Below are 19,925 nucleotides of genomic sequence, written 5' to 3'. Positions count from 1 at the left end.
CCACGATTTATAAAGATTTGTGTAGAACTATAAAATTGCACATTATTATTGTAGAGAAAATAAAAAATTCCATACATCTATAGTACGCGTCTATGCATAATCTATATAAACGTCGGTTGAAACAGTGATTTTCAAGATAACCTAATGTGCTGTTAACTTTTTAACGCTCTAACCACATAAATAATTTCATTTTCGAAATTATCAATGGCATGAACATTATATTATTTTTATATTTTTATTCCAATTAGTAGGAATGATAATCAAATTCACTTAATCATTCTTTTTCTTCCACACTACATCACTACAGTTAAGTATATATATACGTATATGTACATATGCATATACGTACATATATCTGTATAGCAGATGTAACGCGTCGCTAAATAAAGCAACATAAGTAATTAAAATAATAATTGCACTAGTGCGTAATGAAGTAATGCTTTATGAGATATTGTAGTAGTATAAAATTCTATAGTTCATTTCTGATCATAGGACATTCTGCCATACACTTTATTTGTAATTTCATACAAGACTTTAGTTTTATTTCAAATCGCTATTATACATGGAATCTGTACCTTGTATGTTGTTACGTCGCGTAACACTCTACCTAGCCGAGGCCACACACCGCGGGCAAGATGGCAACCAGATGTCTTCGGATACTCACTGCGTACCCTCAATAGCCTCAAGTACCTTCCATAAATCTCATAGATTTCCTAGTAAAGATCCTTCAAACCAAACAAACGTCTATTTCCGAAGAATTTCTAAAGACTATTGTTCACCACGGCTGGACAAGGGAAAGTTAGTTTTTCTCACGTACGCTGCAACTTTCCTCCCACTAACCACTTTCTCTCGAGGGCGGTTAGGACCCTTCGTTTAAACAATTAACAACGAAGCCTATTCCCTCACTCTCCTGACTAAAATCGTCACCAACAAATCCGATGGTCCCGTGCGCTAGACACACCCATCCTTAGCTTTCCTCCGACACAGCATCGTTTCCCAAGACAGTACTGATTTTACATCCTTCGAACGGTCAACATCCTTTAACCGGGGATACACACCCGCAGATCAGTCACTCATTCATCTCGTACATACGCACCAGTGTAACTGCCTTCGTTATAAGTTGTTGAAATATAACTTACTACTGTGTCATATTCATTTAACCACCTCTGTTATCTTAACCGAAACAGGGGAACGACTACTTCGCGGCGTCGATTCACCGAATCGTAGCGAGAATTTACGCCTCTCGCTGACGCGTTTTCCTTGCGACCGCGTCTCTCCGCGAACGGTCGTAACATATGTGATTATAGATTGTCGATTATAAATTAATATAGATTATAGAGCTGCAAGTACGTTTTGTTTAACTGATATTACATACCACTTTGCCAGTGATAAAAGTAGAATATCATGCATTTATACATATGACGAGTTAAAGGAAGAACTTTATTTATTGGTATTCAAAATTATGGGTTTATTTTTTATTAACTTTTACTATCGTAAATATGTTAATCCTTCGAAAACATCTTCCAAATCTTCTTTTTGTCCAAAAACAGTTAATACTATGATTGCTTTATTCCGTCCCCACCTTTGTCGAACTGCGTACGTTCCGAGTGCTATAAATTTTACTTCCTGTTGGAGGTATTTCAAATGTCTGTGGTCATATCCCTTCAAGATTACTATTCTTTGTCTGTTTTTACATAATAGATTAGATGAATTATGTATCACGTTTATCTTTCCTCTTATTTGCAAGAGAAGTTAAAAGTTAAATATAAAATCAATATCATAGATTGCTACAGACAATCATCAATATAGAAAAATTAGTATAGCATATAATACCCATTCTTTGTCCAGCTATCAATATATTGACATTTCACCTGGTCAGTGTCTATTATATTATAAAGGAGCATTAAACCAACTGCTATCTAAAATTAATTAGTATAATTTACATTATTTAAATTAAGTATGTATATTTTAAAAGTTATTTTGTGGCAATTATTAAATAATTTATATTTATATCACGCTTACATTTGCCGCTGCTGTTCCTCGATTCATATGCAAATCGGTATTAAGTATGGCATAAAATACATATTGCATTGGACCAGGTTGACGTCGGTTATTGACATGATTTCTTTGACGCCTTCTAATTATTTGATTACTATTTCTATGATTGAGTTATCCAAACTTTCTTTTATTTTTAAACAATTCTTGGCGCTTAACAATCAATTAATATAAAATTACATATAATTTAAAAGAAATATTTATACCTGTTAGTTAATTCCAATTTATTAACCGTATCTTTATTTGACTTTTTTTCGTGATATCGTTCGTTCCTTTTCCTGTATTTCATAGTAACAAAACTTTTCGAACGTGGAAGACAAGCCAAAGATATTTGTTTCTACATTTCAATTTTGATTGCTATTCTACTAAAAGATATGCTAGTCAATAGTAATTAATATAATATAAATATTGGTTTAAAAATGATGAATCCAAAATGCAAATTAAACATAGAGTAATGAATATTTTGTTTTAAAATAAATTGAACGATTTGTTTTTAAGAATTTTGTTTTTAAGAAAGATTTTGAAGAAGACAAATATCAAACCTAGATAAATGGCATGTGATATCAGCTGAACAAAACGCGATGCAGCGAACTGTTTCATCATCTGCCGCACATTAGTTTACTTTGTTCATATTCAAATATATCCCATTTTAATTGTGAATAAATAATAGGCGTTTATTCTAATTTATCTATGCTACTTATATATGACGTAATTGATTACTGAATAGAAGTTGCAGCAAAATATTTTATCATTTGTTACCGACTTCAGTGAAATTGTGTTTGAAATTCAAATACTGAAGTATCGAAATCTCGCAGAGCACCCATATCGACATTTCGAATAACCGGCAATTTCAGGGTAGCAGTGTAGTGTTTGGTATACTTAGGTTAGAATAGCTATTTTCATAATTAAAAATATTCGTGGTAAATTTGAATGTCATGTGATTAGTAAGACGTTTTTCGATGTTAATGGTGATTAATGTTCAAATGAAACATTACTGGTCTAAGATAAATTTTTTGTGATAAAGCAGTGTATGTCGAAGGTTGCCAAAATATCTACCAACTGTTCTGCTTGATGTAATGTTTTTTATACAACTTTGATAAGAAAAGACAAATAATTTACATCACAACAATAGTAAAGAGATATTTCATGCACTGAAAATGGCTGCGAGTGAATCAGGTGTATCGTCACATTCTAGGGAAGATAGTAATTGGAGGAAAGATCTAATTTTACAATTACAAGAAAGGAACAAGAAACAAACATATTGTTTCTTAGATCTTATTAGTTTACGTAAGATTTCTTTTCATGTAATTCTTAATATAGTTAGTTACAAAAATTTAAGTGATATATTATCAACTTGTTATTATTATTATATTTTGACTTGATGTGCTACAATCTTTTTAATATCCATTGAAATGTACATATATCATTCTTTGAATTAATAGATATGCAATACTATCTTTATTTTATAGATAACAGATTGTTTGAAAGTGCAAACACATTACGTGGAGAAAATATACAACTAACCGTAGCAAATGAAACTCTACGCCGAGAAGCAGCTAGTGGAACTCCTGGTTTAAGTGTAAATGCTGATCTTGAAGCTCGTCTTTTAAAGCAAGCAGAAGAATTAGCAACATTACATAAAAGAAAAGGAGAACATACGCAACAAATAGTAGATCTTAATAACAAATTGCAGGAAATGTTGAAGGAGCTTCAAATCAAGGAAGCGAGGTATGTATGTCTTTTTTCATTAACAGAATTGCAAATTCTTCCAATCATATATGTATTATACGTTTCAATAATTAATTTCATAATATTTGTAAAATTTACAGTGTGGTAGAAAGTATGGAGCTCAATGCCAATTTACGTTTAGAAGTATCAAAATCTCTTAGCAGAGAAAGAGAGCTAGAAAGTATTAATCAAATGTTAAAGGATGAGCATCAAGCCTTGCAACTTGCTTTTGCATCTTTAGAAGAAAAACTTAGAAAAACACAGGTATTTATAATATAATATGCAATGTAAAATATTTTTCGCTAATATCATAATTTGTATGATTTATGTTTGATCATAATATATATTTATATTTGTAAATGCTAATATATTTTTAATATTTATAGGAAGAAAATCGCCAATTAATAGAACGTTTGATTAAGTACAAAACACGAGATGCAGAGAAAGTAAATGAAGAAAACGACAATTTTCTGAAGTAAGTACCATATTTATTTCTTTTTTGCTGGCGTTTTGTCCTTATTAATTGTCCTTTCTCCTTCTATTAATTTTTTGTTTATATAAAGCAAGTAATTTAAATTTTTGTGTAAGATTATTATCGTTTCCTTGCACATATCATGTATTGTTAAATAGAAAATGTGATGGCTTTTGATCTAATTGTAATATAATTACAATTAGTATATTTTTGTAAATAATAACTCATTGTATGTATCATATGTTTTCTGAAACCATATGTTCATGCAAAGGTTGTATCATTTCCAATATATCTTTATTGTATCTTTAATCTTTTATTGCTATATTTTGCATAGATTAGATCTCTTCTACTTGCTTATTGTATATTTTCTTTCATAATTTATCCTTAAATGCTTGACTAATTGCTGCAGTTTGTGTATTTTAATATAATATGTAGGATTTATAATCTTTTCTTAATTGGAAGCTCTTTAATTAAATATTACTATCCATAAATTTCAAATTTTATTGCATAAAAAACACACATATATATATATATTTACATCATCCAAAATTCGTATGATTCGTACTAATACAGAGGATTTTAATAGTATAGTCATTTCATTAAATAAGAAAGAATATTAGGCTAATTATATTTTTTATAGATAGATTTTGTTTGCATTTGAGAATTACTGACATTTTATTTCTTAGTGATAAAATATTTTCATTATTGTAATAATTTACCTGTAATTGCATGATATGTTAATCGCATTCTGGAGATACTAAAATACATGTAATGTGTTTGGCATATTATACTACATACATATTTTTGTGTTTAAAATAAGCTAAATAGGGAATTATTTTATTCAGAATTCAATAAGACATTATCCTTCAGATATCTGGAATAAATTGTAGAATTCTTAAATTTTTTGTAACTATTCTAATATGTCATAAGCTTCATTTTGTACATATCTTGCAGTAGCAATGAATAAAAATCATAGCAAATATGCTATCGATCGCATACGATGTTATGTACCGTCTGTCGGCAAAAACTCTCACATTTTGAATAGATAATATCTATTAGATATAATAAACTTGTGTCTTTTCAAGAATTATCCAAATGAATATAGAAAAAAAGAAATAAGCATTTAATATTTATAAAACACATTTATATATGCATATGTATAATTTTTAAATTTTTCAATCTTATAGACCCATACATACGCCCAGTTATCAGCGTGTAGTACATACATGAAGTTACATTTGTACTTCGTGCTTTAAAATAACTTTATCAGTATGCTTCATCTATATAATATACAACTATATAAAATATATAAATGAAACAGATTTTTTATATTATGATAAGGAAACAAAAATTCTGTCGCAGAATTTCGTAATACAATTATAGTTTCTTTCATCGTTTCTTACATTTGTTTTCATTACATACATAATATATATTAATAATACTAAAATTAAATTAATAATCTAAGAAGATACTTTATACTAATAAATCAAGACAAATTTTACATTTTGCTACATTATCATAGAAAGTTTTGCATATAATTTTGATACCTTTTAGCAATTATGTTCTCTATCAATAGTTTTAAATTTACGAATGCCATATGCACGAAATTTGGAATTATTAATTTTGTTAGCATGATGGTACTATACTAATTTGAAAGTATTTTGTTATTAACGGTTTAATAAAGTTCACATATTCCATTTTCACTATCTATTGTAGGTACATAGAATATTTTCTTTAACATTGTTTTTTATCACTTCAAAATAATGCATTTGTATCATATATGTATTTTTAAAGTGAGAAGTTTTTTTAAATTTGGAACAAAAAGAATTCACATTGTGACAGCAGTATTTTCAATTAATAGAACAAGAAAAATATATGTACAGGGTAATCTTTTGCTATATTTAAATTTTATTTTTGATAAGATTATTGCAGTTAACTGAATTTTCAAATTCTATGATTTTATGACCAGTAAGTGTAAAAATACATATCTCTTTTGACTTTGGATATTTTGAAATGTTTTTTGATACATTATTATACACTATATGTCAATTTCTTGAATTTAATGTAGATTATGTTTGAATAATTGATTATATTTTCTTGATACAATACATTTTAATACGTTTAATTAAAAATTATGAGATTTTATTAAAACTAACATTTGAGTCGGTTACAAATATTTACAAATCATTTAAGATAGTATGCAAAATATTAAACTTTCCACAGAGCGAGAGAATGAAGGGGTACGTCAAGATACCATCATTGTAGCAATTACATTAGCACTTCACAATGCTTGACATTTTATTTTCAGTGAGAGTTTTTCCAGTCCCACAGCCTTTTTGATGCAAACCATATCAAAATTTGGGTAAGTTTGTGCAAGTGACGTGACAAAAATTATGCTTATAGCTCAATACAGCTTTGGGTCGTTTCTTAAAGGAAGCTGATCATATCATACGTTCGCATATGTCCATACTTTTCGTTTGTTTTTGCTTTTGTGTTCATGTTTATTATATATGTATTATTATAATACAAATTAATATAAAAAAGTAAAGTGAGCGAGTGAATTTAAAATAAATGAAGAGAATGAAAAAAAGCAATTATGCTGAAACATATGTTTTACTAAATAAATACGTAAACTTAATAATTATTAAATACAAATAAATATAACTAATGTAAATAATAAAAATAATAAGATAAACGTTTAAAATAACAATTAATTGGGAGATTTATTGTTAATATGAAGAAATAACAACAGCGAAACGTTGGTTTTACTAATTGTTTTACCTTGCATGAAACATAACAATACAGTGATCAAAGAGAAAGGGCAACTTTCCGATATCTTTGGGTATTTATATGCAAGAATATTTTATTTCTAATAGTTATTGAATCATTATTAAATCGTGGGCATGTTTATATATTTTTTCAGAAAAAGGCAAGCAAAAGTGCAGAAAGAGTTGGAAGATGCGGCTCGCGACACACGACCTGTTAGTCCCGATAGATCCAGTTTAAAAGAAGGAATCTCTGGTCTTCCTACTGCGGTTCCAACAAAAGTATCCGTCACGTTTGTACGTTGACAAAACTTTAATTTATGAAATACTTTATATTACGCTATTACTGTGGAAATTCTAGTACAAATGTTTATTAATTCGTTGTAACACGAAAATGCATGTTTTGTATGACAAAATAAGAAAGTTGTTGGATGCAAACTCGATGCTTGATATTTGCAAAATTTATGTCACGAACAATTACACGAGCATTCTGTTTTCATGTTACTCTTGCATTAATATTATTAATAATCATACAATGATTTTAAATGTCCAATTAAACATTCTTAAATTATTGAAGAAGAATTGGAACCACATAATGCATCAGAAATGATTTGAATACGTGGTACATTTATAAATCGAATACTTAAAGTATTTTTTAAAAAGATATGACATATTTATATATATATAAATATATATATTTTTATAGAGAGAAGAATTATTTATAATACAAACTTACGTCATTTATTCTTTGCAACCTTATCAAGATTTAAAAAATTTTTATTAAAAAAAATTGTTTTTTTTTCTTTTCTTAAAAAAGAAACTAAATTGATATTAATTGCATACCATTTTTTAATTAGAAAATATTGTCATATTGACGTGCATATGCAACATTCGTTTTCGTTTAATGAATTTACATGTCTTATATAGATATAATTTATCCACATATTATGTATCTACAAATCAACGAAAAATAAATACACTATTTTTATTACTTTTTATAAGCAGATTAGCTGTTAAAAGGTCCAATTTCTTTCAAAAATAGGTAGAGCAGATATATGTATTTATATGGATCTTTTACAAATAGTTATTCTGACAGTGTTAATAAGTTTTTTCTATATAACAATGTGATTTCATAGAAAGAATATCTATCACTATATTTACTAAAATTAGGTATCAGGATAATATCGATTGGTTTAAGTTAGTTCCGTGTGTCTAGAACAATAAGCTACTTAATGGGAATATACTTAGTTATTGAATACATATATTATTACTGTTTATGGAACTTGTATTTCTCATTTATGCATGTTATGTTACTAGAATATTCATGTACGTGTTATTATACGATTATGTATTTTAGCGTTGTTTACAATCACGTAAAGTCTATTTTTTGTTATATTCTATTTGGGTATATGTAAGAAATATGTATTATTTATAGTATAGACAGGTTAAATATATTACAATGTCATGTTATTTAAGTTAGTTAAGTATGTTTGTTCTCCATTTAAAAATATATCAAGGTGTTAGTATATAGTACAGTAAAAACTACAATTTGAATTATTATATTATTTAAAAGGGGAAAAATGATGTGGATATTAAAACTGTTTTGTAATGTATCTATATGCTTTACTTTAATACCATTTACACTACGATTTTAAATGAGAACACACAGTGTAATTCGCAAATCATAGTTCATCAATACAATTTGTTCTAATAAAAATTGTATGAATTTTTGAACCATTTTGCATTTAGTTTTAACGAGTATGGACTGTCTATTATATAAATAGCATCGAAGTTTAATGTGTTGTATTTAGTTACATATTTTCAATACTAAAGCATTTTACATGGAATATATTATTATATTTATATACAATGAAATTGATAGAATGCGCGATTTGTGCATGAAACATATTATACATTTATTTCGATATTTATAAATGTAATGCATTTTGCTATTAGTAGGATTATATTTTATATTTTTTCATATTCTACGACCTGTTTATCGAATATTACATTCATTGGACATTGCTATTAATGATAGAAAAATTTCTATTAATGAAAGCAATGATAATGAAATTCATAGTTAAATAATATTAGCTTCGTTAGTTTTCAAATGTTCAATATTTTTACGTATTTCCGCCATTTCGTCAGCATTTTCAAAAGAAAAAAGAGTGTATTTTATATATTAGTAACTACTTTAGATAGAAGTTTCTTATAAAAAGTAGCAGCCTTATAAATTTTAAAGTCTTCGCGATTTAGTAAACGGTATAGGTAATGTAAATAAGGTTTTACACAGGGTTTTATGAAATATTAAACGATAATGATCTTCCCGAAACAAATTTGTACTTTAAACACTTTGTTGTAATCCAAGTTGACAACATAATTACAATCCGATACGCTTGTTATTATTAATTACTGCCCCATGCATGCACCTAAAAGTTTTCAAAATTTATACGTCAAGTGTTTAATAACCCTTACAGACTGCACACGACGGAGAAGTTTATGCCGTAAAATGGTCTCCCGCCGAGAGGATGCTTGCCACCGGTGGAGCTGACAGGAAGGTGAAGCTTTGGAATATCTCAAAAGGTGATTAAGTGAAACAAAATCGTACTATTAGAACGGTCGTCTATTATTTAAATGTTCGTCACGGTACGCGCGTCACAGATAAACGAGCAATTAATCAAGGTAAACGATTCTTTGAACGGCCCCTGCTACGCAAATATTGCGTCCAAACATCGAGATCCCCATGTGTATAATCTATTTAGTGGTCCCCCTATTATTCAAATTTGTAACGAGCTGCAATAGATCGCGTAAATTATTACACCATTCTCGTTTCAGTCACAAGTCTCACTGGGTTTATCGCTCGGATTCGTTGAACGTCACAAGAGTCCAGAATTAAACGCGGTAATGTCAAACAGTACGGATGCCTGATTGCATTAACCGCTCTCGAAGCTAATGTGAAATTGGAAACTTTGAAAATTTAAATAATCGATCATAATGCCTGCTGTTGTACGATTCTGTCACAGTAATTTAGCATCACCTTAATATCTATCAAATTTCCTTACTTTAACGAGGCTACGCAGGCCAATCAAGCGATACGAAAGTCACTTTAAAATTTCATTAAAACTTGCTATAATAGGCCAATTAAAACTTTGTTGCCATCTTTTGTTCATGAATACGTGCTTTGGAGATTTCCCTTTCACACAACAAAGAGCCAACTGTAGGATGTAATCAGTGTTCGCCATGCGCTATTACGATAATTAATTTTATTAAAAAATTTCAAAAACATCTTAGAATGACATTTATATGCAGCTATTACATACCAGTTTTACTCTGTGATGAGTTCTATCGTGCTCTATTATCAAGTTTATTGACGGTTATTATAATAAGATGGTCTAACTATTAGAAGAGTAAGCAAAAATAGGCAGGTGCCACGCGAACAGGAACAGGAGATGACGCGCAAGACGAAGCGTATCGCGACATGTTCTCAAAAGGTTCTTTTCTCTTCACTGTCTGAATGAAGTATGTTAACGAATCAACAGGTTACTTGCGATGCGTTAGTGGATGGCCGAGCTACAACCAGACGTTTATTAAAGTCCTGTCCGCCGCTAGAAACGTTTCCTTGCTATGGCCGAACGATCACACGTGCTATAACGTGCTTAAATGTAATCTCTGCGCCATGTTGCAAATTGGATGAAACATCCGTCCTTATTGTTCGGGTTATATCCGCTTAGCCCGTCACTTCGACGGCTTCTCTCGTAATCTTCGACTTCTGCTTCTCTCCACATTTCTATACAGCTTTATCTTTCATTTTTAATTCATTTCGATTTTCTTCGTTTCTTTTATTCCACTCAATGACCATCACTGTTTCCATTGAATTTCGTAGTTTGATTGATTCAATCGGTTAGGAAGGAAAAGATATGATTTGAAAAGAGATTAATAGCAGATAGAAGAACGAATGGTATCGGAAACAATCGATGTAGAAGCAATAAATTACAAATAATTCAAATTAGTTGTATTTTGAAGCTGTATTCGTTACAAATTTAGATTTATGATAAATATTACGTTTCAGGTATGTCAGAGAGTAAAGGAGTACTTATTGGCAGTAACGCTGGGGTGATGTGCGTCGATTTCGATTCTACGGGAACGCTGATGCTTGCAGCGTCGAACGACTACGCCAGCCGGGTGTGGACCGTCAATGACTTCCGGCTAAAGGTAAGTGGAAAAGTTTGCATGCAGCTGATCTTGCAAAAATATGTAGCTTGTATTTTAGTCATCGAACCATCGTTGACGTACTTCGTTCTTTTCCATGTGGTAATTTTTGTATTCAAATAGCGTATGCTACATAGATTATGTTTATATATGTGTTCGAATATTATTTAAATATAATTTGTTCGAAGTCGGGTAATGAATAATTTCAGAAGTAGAATGGTGAAAATATAAATAGAGAAATGTTCGTTCGTAATTTTCAATTTTCTTTTCTATAATATTAAATTTAAGAATCTATTTCTTTTACTTTGAATCATTATATTTCAAATGTTTATATTACAGTCTAAAGTAAATTGAATTTGATATTCTCCATTGTATATTTATATCTGTAATAATAATGCGTGGTGTCTCGTTCGCGGAATATAAAATCCTTATACCTATCAATAATATTACCATTGCAAAATGTTTATCGCATCAATCGATTGTCAATATCGTTTCACACTGCGACAGATTTTAATTATAAATTAACATATCACGATAGACGAATGATCACACAAAATCACGTAAAAGCACATAAATTATTACCGAATTATTATGACAATGCGGATACATTAAAACAGCAGACCTTATTTTTATTTATTGTTGTATATATATCATGCTACATTGAGGAATAAAGAAAGATTTCCATGAAAAAGGAGTAAATGGCTAAGAAAGCACGATAATGAGAGGTTCCTATGTTCTCCTTATGAAAATATGATTGGCTCCGTAGTGTGTCCTAGGAAGTGTATAAACAGATGCTTAGCAAAACGCGCATTAAATTACAGAGCTATTCCAAGGCGAGATGGTCTGTGGATCTGCCAGCACTAGAATATGAAATTTATCGTCACCTTTCTGGACGACCTATTATGCCGCGTTTCATGTAAATCTGTTGTCGAGAGATCGTAAAGCTAATGACGATTCGCAAAAACTATTCCAACAGAATCGTTCCGTGAAATCATTCGAAGGATCTTCAACGCCACCCTTGTCTCCTTGAAATAGGCTACACTTCTGGGATGCTTCCATAATCTTTCACAAAAGAATAATACTGTCTCCTTTCGTCGATGATGTCGATATTCTCTCATCTAAAGTTTGTCCTAGTTTCGTTCCCTACCGACTCTTCATATTGGTAAGGAACTGAAAGTTTTGTGGTTATCTTCCTCGCGTGTACTATCTTCCTCTTTGTGCTTGCTTCGCCAGATCTCGTTAAAAGGAAAGAAGTCATCAGTTGAATGATCGTTGTTTTTTACATGTTCAGTAGAGCTTCTTGCGTTGAGATGAAAGACATGCGTATACGTTGAGCACGTAGATACGTAGTTTTTATGAAAAGCATCAATTGCTTTTAGACTCGGATACCATATATGTAATTGTATTTTTGCTATTATATGTTGTTATTTTGATGAAATCGTGAAGATTGCGTGTCTACGGTGACGTCGTAGAATAACTTCTGACGACTATCGTGAAGTTTATAAGCTGGTTTGAGATGGAGAAAAAGATTTAGCGTGGAGGCTGCTGTGTTATTGTTCAAGGTTTTTATCACACTTTGATGTCCTCTTATTTTCCATACTCGGAGGAGTATGATACCAGAAATGGTACCGGTTAACGTGTTATTGTAGGCAAAATATTTACTTGTACGATATTCTTATCGGAATAATTGAATCGATATAAATTGTAAAATGACGTAAGAAACGCATATATTATTCTTATTCTAGGCTAAAATATTCTTTCTTCAAAAGCTTCCTAGTATTTCCAATTATTATACGAGGTACTATATTTCAAAATAAATAAATCGAAGTTATGAGTTGTTTAAATACAACGTTCTAAATAACTATTTATCTATAAAGATATGTAAAAGTAGTCTGAAAGGAATTAGCACAAATTCAGAAACTTTATAGTACGTACAACAAACATGGACAAGTACTTATCTCTCTAGCAAATTATTTTCATATGAACCTAGAACTTTTGCACAACCTATCGTTTTTTTACCAGGATAACGCGTTGAGCAAAGAATCAAATTTGTCTGTGTTGAACAATCATACGGAGGACTTAGTCGTCGACAATATGTAAGCATGCAACAAGCGCGAGCGTATCTACGAAAGGTAGATTGGACGATAGCGTGACTTTACAATTCCATGACATACTTCATAGTGCGTTTCTAAAATGCATTGTAAGGTTTCAGGCTGCTTGCTATGCGGTAATATCGCCGTTTATAGCTGTGGCGTTGCCAATGGAATACAATGTGTAATATATCTGTATGAAGGACGGTCGGTGTATTGTTCGCGTATCGTTGGACATGTTAAATGTGATTATTCGTCGCCCTCGGATCGTGACTGTTATATACGGGTATTTCATCCGCTCGGAGGTCTTCCTCTCGTTTCTCTTCCCTTCAAGCCCCCTTTTTTCATTGTTCACCCGACGCACTTTTTCCTGGCGTCTTGTTCTCGAAGCAAGTCGCGTTGAGAATCCACTCAGCAGCGGCAGTTTCATTCTAAAGATTGGCGGCCAATGGCGCGTAAACTTACGAGAAAACACGCGAACTGTGAGGGATTCGAGGCGTAGCCAAGCCACTCTCGGCTATTCACGATGAAAGGTGCGAGAACTGACCGCTTGATGTTTATTCTCCTCTACTTCGTCTCCAACGGTCTACAATGTTTCTCAGACGTTATTCTCGGAACAGGAACCCTTGATCAATTTCCTTACGTAGCGAGCCAATGTTTCTTACTGCTATTCTCGGTGAAGTTGACTCGTATCAACGCATATGTAAGTACGCCTCTCGTTCTGTAAATTACAGTTCCTTTTATTCAGTTTCTCGTCTCGGCGACGCGACGCGTTCAGGAAATGCGTACGCATAACATTTACTTTCGCATCGATTATTCAAAGTCAGTCGGTGAAAAAGTAGTTGGAAAAAGCAGGCGCAATTACGGAATTTCAGTATTTTCTCTAGGAACGAATTGCTCCTGTAAGACGCAGGATCATTCGCGGATAGATTTTATTCGAGCGGGTATAATAGATGCGATGGAATTCATGAATAAAGTTTTTCCCTTAATCATAGAAGTACCTTTACTTTTCTCTCAGTTTTTTTTCTTTCTATTTGCTCACAGTGCTTTTTCTAACAAGGAAAAGAGAGATGGAAATGGAGAAAGAAAGAAAAAGAGTTTCTCACAGTAGCGGTAGAATTGAAAGCCATGGGTTATCATCCATTTCTTTCTTTCCCTCTCTATTCCGATCTTCATGGCGGTTTGGATGGTCTCTTCCCTTTTTTGGTCGCTGACCTCGCTTCCTAAATTTTATATTTCTCGCTAGGACCCTTGTTTGTCACCCTCCTGGCAGGGAAACGATGCGTTAAACGAATATCGATGGTATTGGAGGGTACCTGGTCAGAGCGATAATGGACTCAATTTCGCGGCAGTAGGGCGCCAGTCGTTTGGATTTCTCACGTCCCGACACGGTATCGATTCTCTGGCGAAGCCCTCAGTGATTTCCTGGTCGTTCACCATTGTGAAATCGCCATACCTTTTACACTTTTCTCCAATAGAGGTGCAAGCTCTCGCGTTCCTTTTCATGTCCCGTTCTTTGTTCACGATTGTAAATAACAGCCACGTAACAATAACACGAATACCCTTTAATTGTCAAATCGCCACTAACTATAAAAGCATTTGTACCTAAATCATGCATTGTTAAAAATTGAGTGGTACGTTTGGGTGGAATTCTTATTCGTGTGTTAATATGTGAATTATTTTTAATAAACGAAGGAGCTTTTTCTCGTTTTAATTATTACTAGTGATGCAATGGAATTTACCAATTTATAGAGTAATTTGTTTTCTTCGATAAAAGAAATTTAACACCTATGGGAGATTTTACTATATTAAATATGGATTCCATCAAACTTTATAATATAATTCTATTTTACTGTACAGAGTAATAAATTTTATACCTCGCTATAAAATGTATTATATATATATAAAGCAAATTGAATAAAATTCTATATGCGTATAAAATTCTGCTATATTAAATATAAATCCTCTGTTTTATAATATAATTCTGGATTTTATCTTCTTCCAAATAGTCTTTGAGGAGAGGTTTTAATTTATAGTTTCCACTAAATGTGGGTTGAGTTTTCTTATAATTCTGTAAAATAACGACATACGAATTTTAAGTTTTTCATTTACGCTATTAAGAAGAAATGTATACAGGAAGCACGTAAAGATGCAGACAAATGATTAAGACTAATCAAGTTAATAAGTAATGCCATCAAACATGCTCCTTTACAATTGGTTTTAATTATTCGAGACGTACTTTACTATTGAGTTTTATCCCACTTAAATATGGTATTTAAAGCACGTATCTAATACGAACCGAAAGACAGGCATACTTTACTACTTGCCTATACACTTCCGCAATTAACTGATGACTAAGTTCTAACGAGGCTTGGCTCGTTGATTGCTGCTTTATGTCTCGATTTCCTTTTGGCTGGAACACATGAGTTTTTTGTTTGATCGTTGTTAGCCTCTGATCGCCGATATAAAATATATCCTTGTACAGAGTAAAGCTATAACGTCGTGCACTTGAAATATTTTCCCTTCTATCTTTAGAGATACGAAGGAAGTATTCGTTTTGGAAGTTGCATAGCGTTAAGATGCTATAATACGCTGATAATAAACTTTTTTCTCCGGAAATGTATCAGAAAAGTTACTTCAATTTTCTTAAATAATACGTTATGCCTCCTTTTTCCAATGTCGGTGCAATGGCTGTCATTTAGAAAATTTTAATGAATCATAACGCAAGGTCATTAGATATCAAAGAAAAGAGTAAAATAGAGATCTTCACGTTGTGAGAGCTGCTGAAAGTACTGTTCACTTCCATCAATGCAAAATTACAATCATTGAATCTCGGAAGCATTTATTTTGTCTGTTTGATTGTATTATGTGCTGCAATGATTTTGCTATTCGCTACTTTTTGCGTAATACGCTTGTAATTACTTGGAGAATATTTTCCAATAGAAGAATTATTATTTCTTTTTTTTATATGTAATGATCTTACACTGCATCTTTGAAGCTATAAGTCCACAGACGACTTATTGTATCAGGAATAAGAGAATATGACGTGATATTTAACAAAATTAGATAAAATTGGATCACTTGTATCTATAAAAATATTATTACTGGCATTCTGTGACATTTATGAAACTATAATATGCATTTCTATAATATAATACTTTCTCATGTCTCGAAGAATAACAGAAATGTTGCACGCAATGATAAATTTTCAGATGAAAGATTATGCTAATTATTTAGGATTTACATTATATGTTTAACTAAATTTTAACACCTTAACAAGTGTAATGAGTTCTGAATAATACAGATGACAGGTGAAGCAATGGAATAACTTCATTTCTCTTAATCTTCACGATGAAAAGGTAAAAATGATTTTAGAGAGGTAGATGGAAATTAGACAAATGGTCATATTCAAGTCGAAAAGAAAAAGAAGAAAAAAGATGGGTAAACCGGTTCGACTAAAGCTGAAGCGTTAATTCAGGAAACACGAAGGTGCTCTCAGGCGTCATCCAGTAATTTCAGGGTAACACGGTGGGCACTGGGTACCACGATGGTAGTCCCCTTCGTTCAAAGGCATTACTTTCAAGCCGAGCTCAGTAATTACCTTGCAAAATTACCGCATTTACATCCCTAATAGGAATAGGTGGATATAGGTAGGAATGTCAGGTACGCTGCGGGAATATCACGGAGGGAGAAAAAAAAAGTGTAGGGAATTAATCTAAACACTGGCTTTGCGGTGTCCTTGTGCCGCGTGCGTGTTGAAGAGAACGAACCGTTTCTCGTTGTTTCCTCCTGGTATTTTTATTTTCCGTTGCTCATCGATGGAGCTACAAGGAGCGGGTGGCTATCAGTTTTATCGAATTAAGGCCGGATTGCACGTAATACCTATTAAATCCCAACGGTACATGCGGAGAATCCATGTGGCCAGACGCTGCCTCCCATCTTTTATTGATTTATTTCTAGATGATTGCAAATTTCTAGCGGAATTAACGTTTACCTTCTGCCTCGTTTATCTAGCAATTCCATTTATGAAAGGCTGGAAAAATGTTCGGCACCAGTTGCTCGCTTTAAGGTATTCGTTTTTCGATATATATACATTGGATTTTCAGTTCGTTTAAAACAATTTATTATTCTTCGATATTTTTATTATTTTATACTATATTATTCTGAATTATTTCGGAATAATATAGTATTAAATATTTTTGACAAATAGTTAAGAAATTAAGAAAGGACGATAATAATTCGTACAGCAAATTTTTATGTATTTATTTTTATGTATTAATTTGTATGTTCAAGTTTTTGTTTTTTGTCATTTCCATCGCACATGATAAATGAACAATGAGTGCGTTTGCAATGAAATACTTAATTGTTTGTTATACTTTCATGTTAGGAAATTGTTACATAATCTTTTTTGATACTGTAATATATTAGAAGATGGTGCAATTGGTGCTAAATTGCAGGAACCAATTGATGGTCAAATAAAAAAAAGCGAAATAAAAAATTGACTCAAATATGTCATCATCAAGAAATGTTTGATGTTTAGTTTTGCTGCATGTTTCATTTGGTACAAGAATTTTGTTTTATAATATAAAATTATCATTTTACCATCGTACTTGAGGTGAATGCACTGACAATCGATATTCGTTATAGGTTGTGAAAGTCGGGTTCTTCCTATTTCCTGTCTCATTATTGAGCGTATATAAACCACATATATTATGAATAGTATTCATTGTACGTGTACGTGTCGAGTTATGCAGTTAAGCAGGAACGAAAATTAGCACCCTTGCTCACGTCAGTTTTCTTTGGCCTTACATGCTACACTATTTTTCCCTTTTACTTTCCCCTTTATATTTTTTATATTTAGCCAGTGACAGCGTATTTAGTTCACGCAGGACGAAACACGAGATCTGAATTCAACGCGAGTATGTTTTCAAATACATATATATTCTACGTGTACACTCGCAAAATTTTTTTGGGACATCGTACAGCGTTTTCAACGAGGAAAGGATTTAAATTTCACGTTCATTTTCGTTCTAATTATAATAAATCTTTGTCGAATTTTCTTTAAATATGTTGTTAAATTATGGTAAATTTTAGATATTTTTATTTTAAATGAAATGGAAATGGCAAACGTTTGGCTCTTTTATAGCTTTTACAAATTATTTGGTATTTTAATAATTTGCGTATTTCTCGTTATTTTTTTTTTTTTTTTTTAATACTTACAAATTAACGTTTTGCAGTTTCCTACTAATAGAGAATATTTTGAGTTCGATATACGAAGGTCCATAAATAATTTTCTGTTGTGTCTGAATCTCTCAAAGTTATATGTATAGGAAAATATTCGAAATATTTTCTTCTATCCTGGAAGGACTTCTCTACTTTCCTTTGGTCGCATAGGAATTTTTCATCCATATAAGATTTCTTCGTATAGCTACAAATTTCTGGTTGGTTGACAATTTTTATTTTATAACAAATATATTGCAATTACTATTCTTTTATAAAATACTCCTATTCACTCGTCCATAAATATTACTTCTATTCTGCTCACAACAGAAATAATTCACATTCTGTTCTCATGCTACTTATTAAACTCCATTTTGTGTAAATCAGTATACCGCGTTGTCTATTTCCAATTCCAATTTAGGAACCGTTTGTGTTTCCGTGCAACACTTGGAAACGACAGAATCGGAAACTTTTGCAGATTCTCTGTCGTGGAATGGTGTAAATGTTCTGGCCGTTGGCCAGGGACACGCCTAACGAAATCAGCACGTTTGTAGTGAACAACACACGCGGGACAATGAACAACCTGTAGATATTTGGCCAGCTAACTATGTCTCGAATGGGAGTAGAGAAAGAGACGAAGTGAACCCTTGGTTTACGAAACTGGTGTTAGGATTCTATAAGAATCTTGGCGGAACTTGCGGTGAGATATATACATATATACATATACATATATACACGTCCATAAGTATTACCACGACACCTGCTAACATTTTTCGACTGACATCTTTATACACAAACTTTCTTTATTATCTAGAATCATATCTTACAAATATCGCCCACTTTTTTGTAACATCTTTTATAGGTATATATATATATATATATATATATATATATATATATATATATATTATAGCGTGAAAAGGCAAAAGCTAGTTCTTTCCACCGTCGTTTCACTTTTTTTCATTCGTTTCTTCTCTGTGTCCTTGGTACGTACCTCGATTGATGTCCTCGACCTCAGTCGCATAATCACGACTGTGAAAGTAATTAGTATTTACGCCACTTTCAAAAGCAGCGCCGGTGTCTTCCTTTCTTTCATGTTTTAACCCAGTATGATGCAGAGAAGCATGAACTTCGCCGGAAGATTCATAAAAGCATATGCCCAAATAACGGGCGGTGGTGTGTGCATGCAGAATTCAACACGAATACAGAAACGGAACTGGCATCACTGATGGACATATACAAACAGAGAGAGAGAGAGAGAGAGAGAGAGAGAGAGAGAGAGAGAAAGAGAGAGAGAGAGGTCATGTCCTATATCAGTTAGCCGTTAATTAGAAATTAATGCCCTGCTTCAGACATGTCTTGAATAGCGTTAATGGAGAACTGTGA

At 31.9% G+C, this 19,925-nt stretch overlaps 2 protein-coding genes across 2 annotated transcripts in view; one reads left to right on the top strand and one right to left on the bottom strand.

Moving 5' to 3' along the window:
- Nucleotides 1-1,488: 1,488 nt before the first annotated feature.
- Nucleotides 1,489-2,169, bottom strand: LOC126865803 (uncharacterized; the record flags this gene model as incomplete). Its single annotated transcript, XM_050618699.1, has 3 exons — nt 1,489-1,684; nt 1,834-1,919; nt 2,023-2,169. Coding segments are annotated over 3 exons (429 nt in total), but the record flags the coding sequence as incomplete, so codon positions are not given.
- A 703-nt stretch (nt 2,170-2,872) lies between these two features.
- The window catches only part of LOC126865696 (autophagy-related protein 16-1), a 601,739-nt gene continuing 584,686 nt past the window's right edge, over nt 2,873-19,925 (top strand). The window contains exons 1-7 of the mRNA XM_050618511.1: nt 2,873-3,342; nt 3,525-3,783; nt 3,885-4,047; nt 4,170-4,258; nt 7,179-7,317; nt 9,498-9,603; nt 11,090-11,232. Coding sequence (XP_050474468.1) covers nt 3,213-3,342; nt 3,525-3,783; nt 3,885-4,047; nt 4,170-4,258; nt 7,179-7,317; nt 9,498-9,603; nt 11,090-11,232 — 1,029 coding nt within the window. The 5' untranslated portion in view covers nt 2,873-3,212. The remainder of the gene's footprint in view (nt 3,343-3,524; nt 3,784-3,884; nt 4,048-4,169; nt 4,259-7,178; nt 7,318-9,497; nt 9,604-11,089; nt 11,233-19,925) is intronic.

This window comes from Bombus huntii, chromosome 5, assembly GCF_024542735.1.
Source record: "Bombus huntii isolate Logan2020A chromosome 5, iyBomHunt1.1, whole genome shotgun sequence".
Taxonomy (NCBI): Eukaryota; Metazoa; Arthropoda; class Insecta; order Hymenoptera; family Apidae; genus Bombus; species Bombus huntii.
Note: the sequence above shows the minus strand (reverse complement) of the source record. Positions and strands in the feature narration are given on the sequence as shown.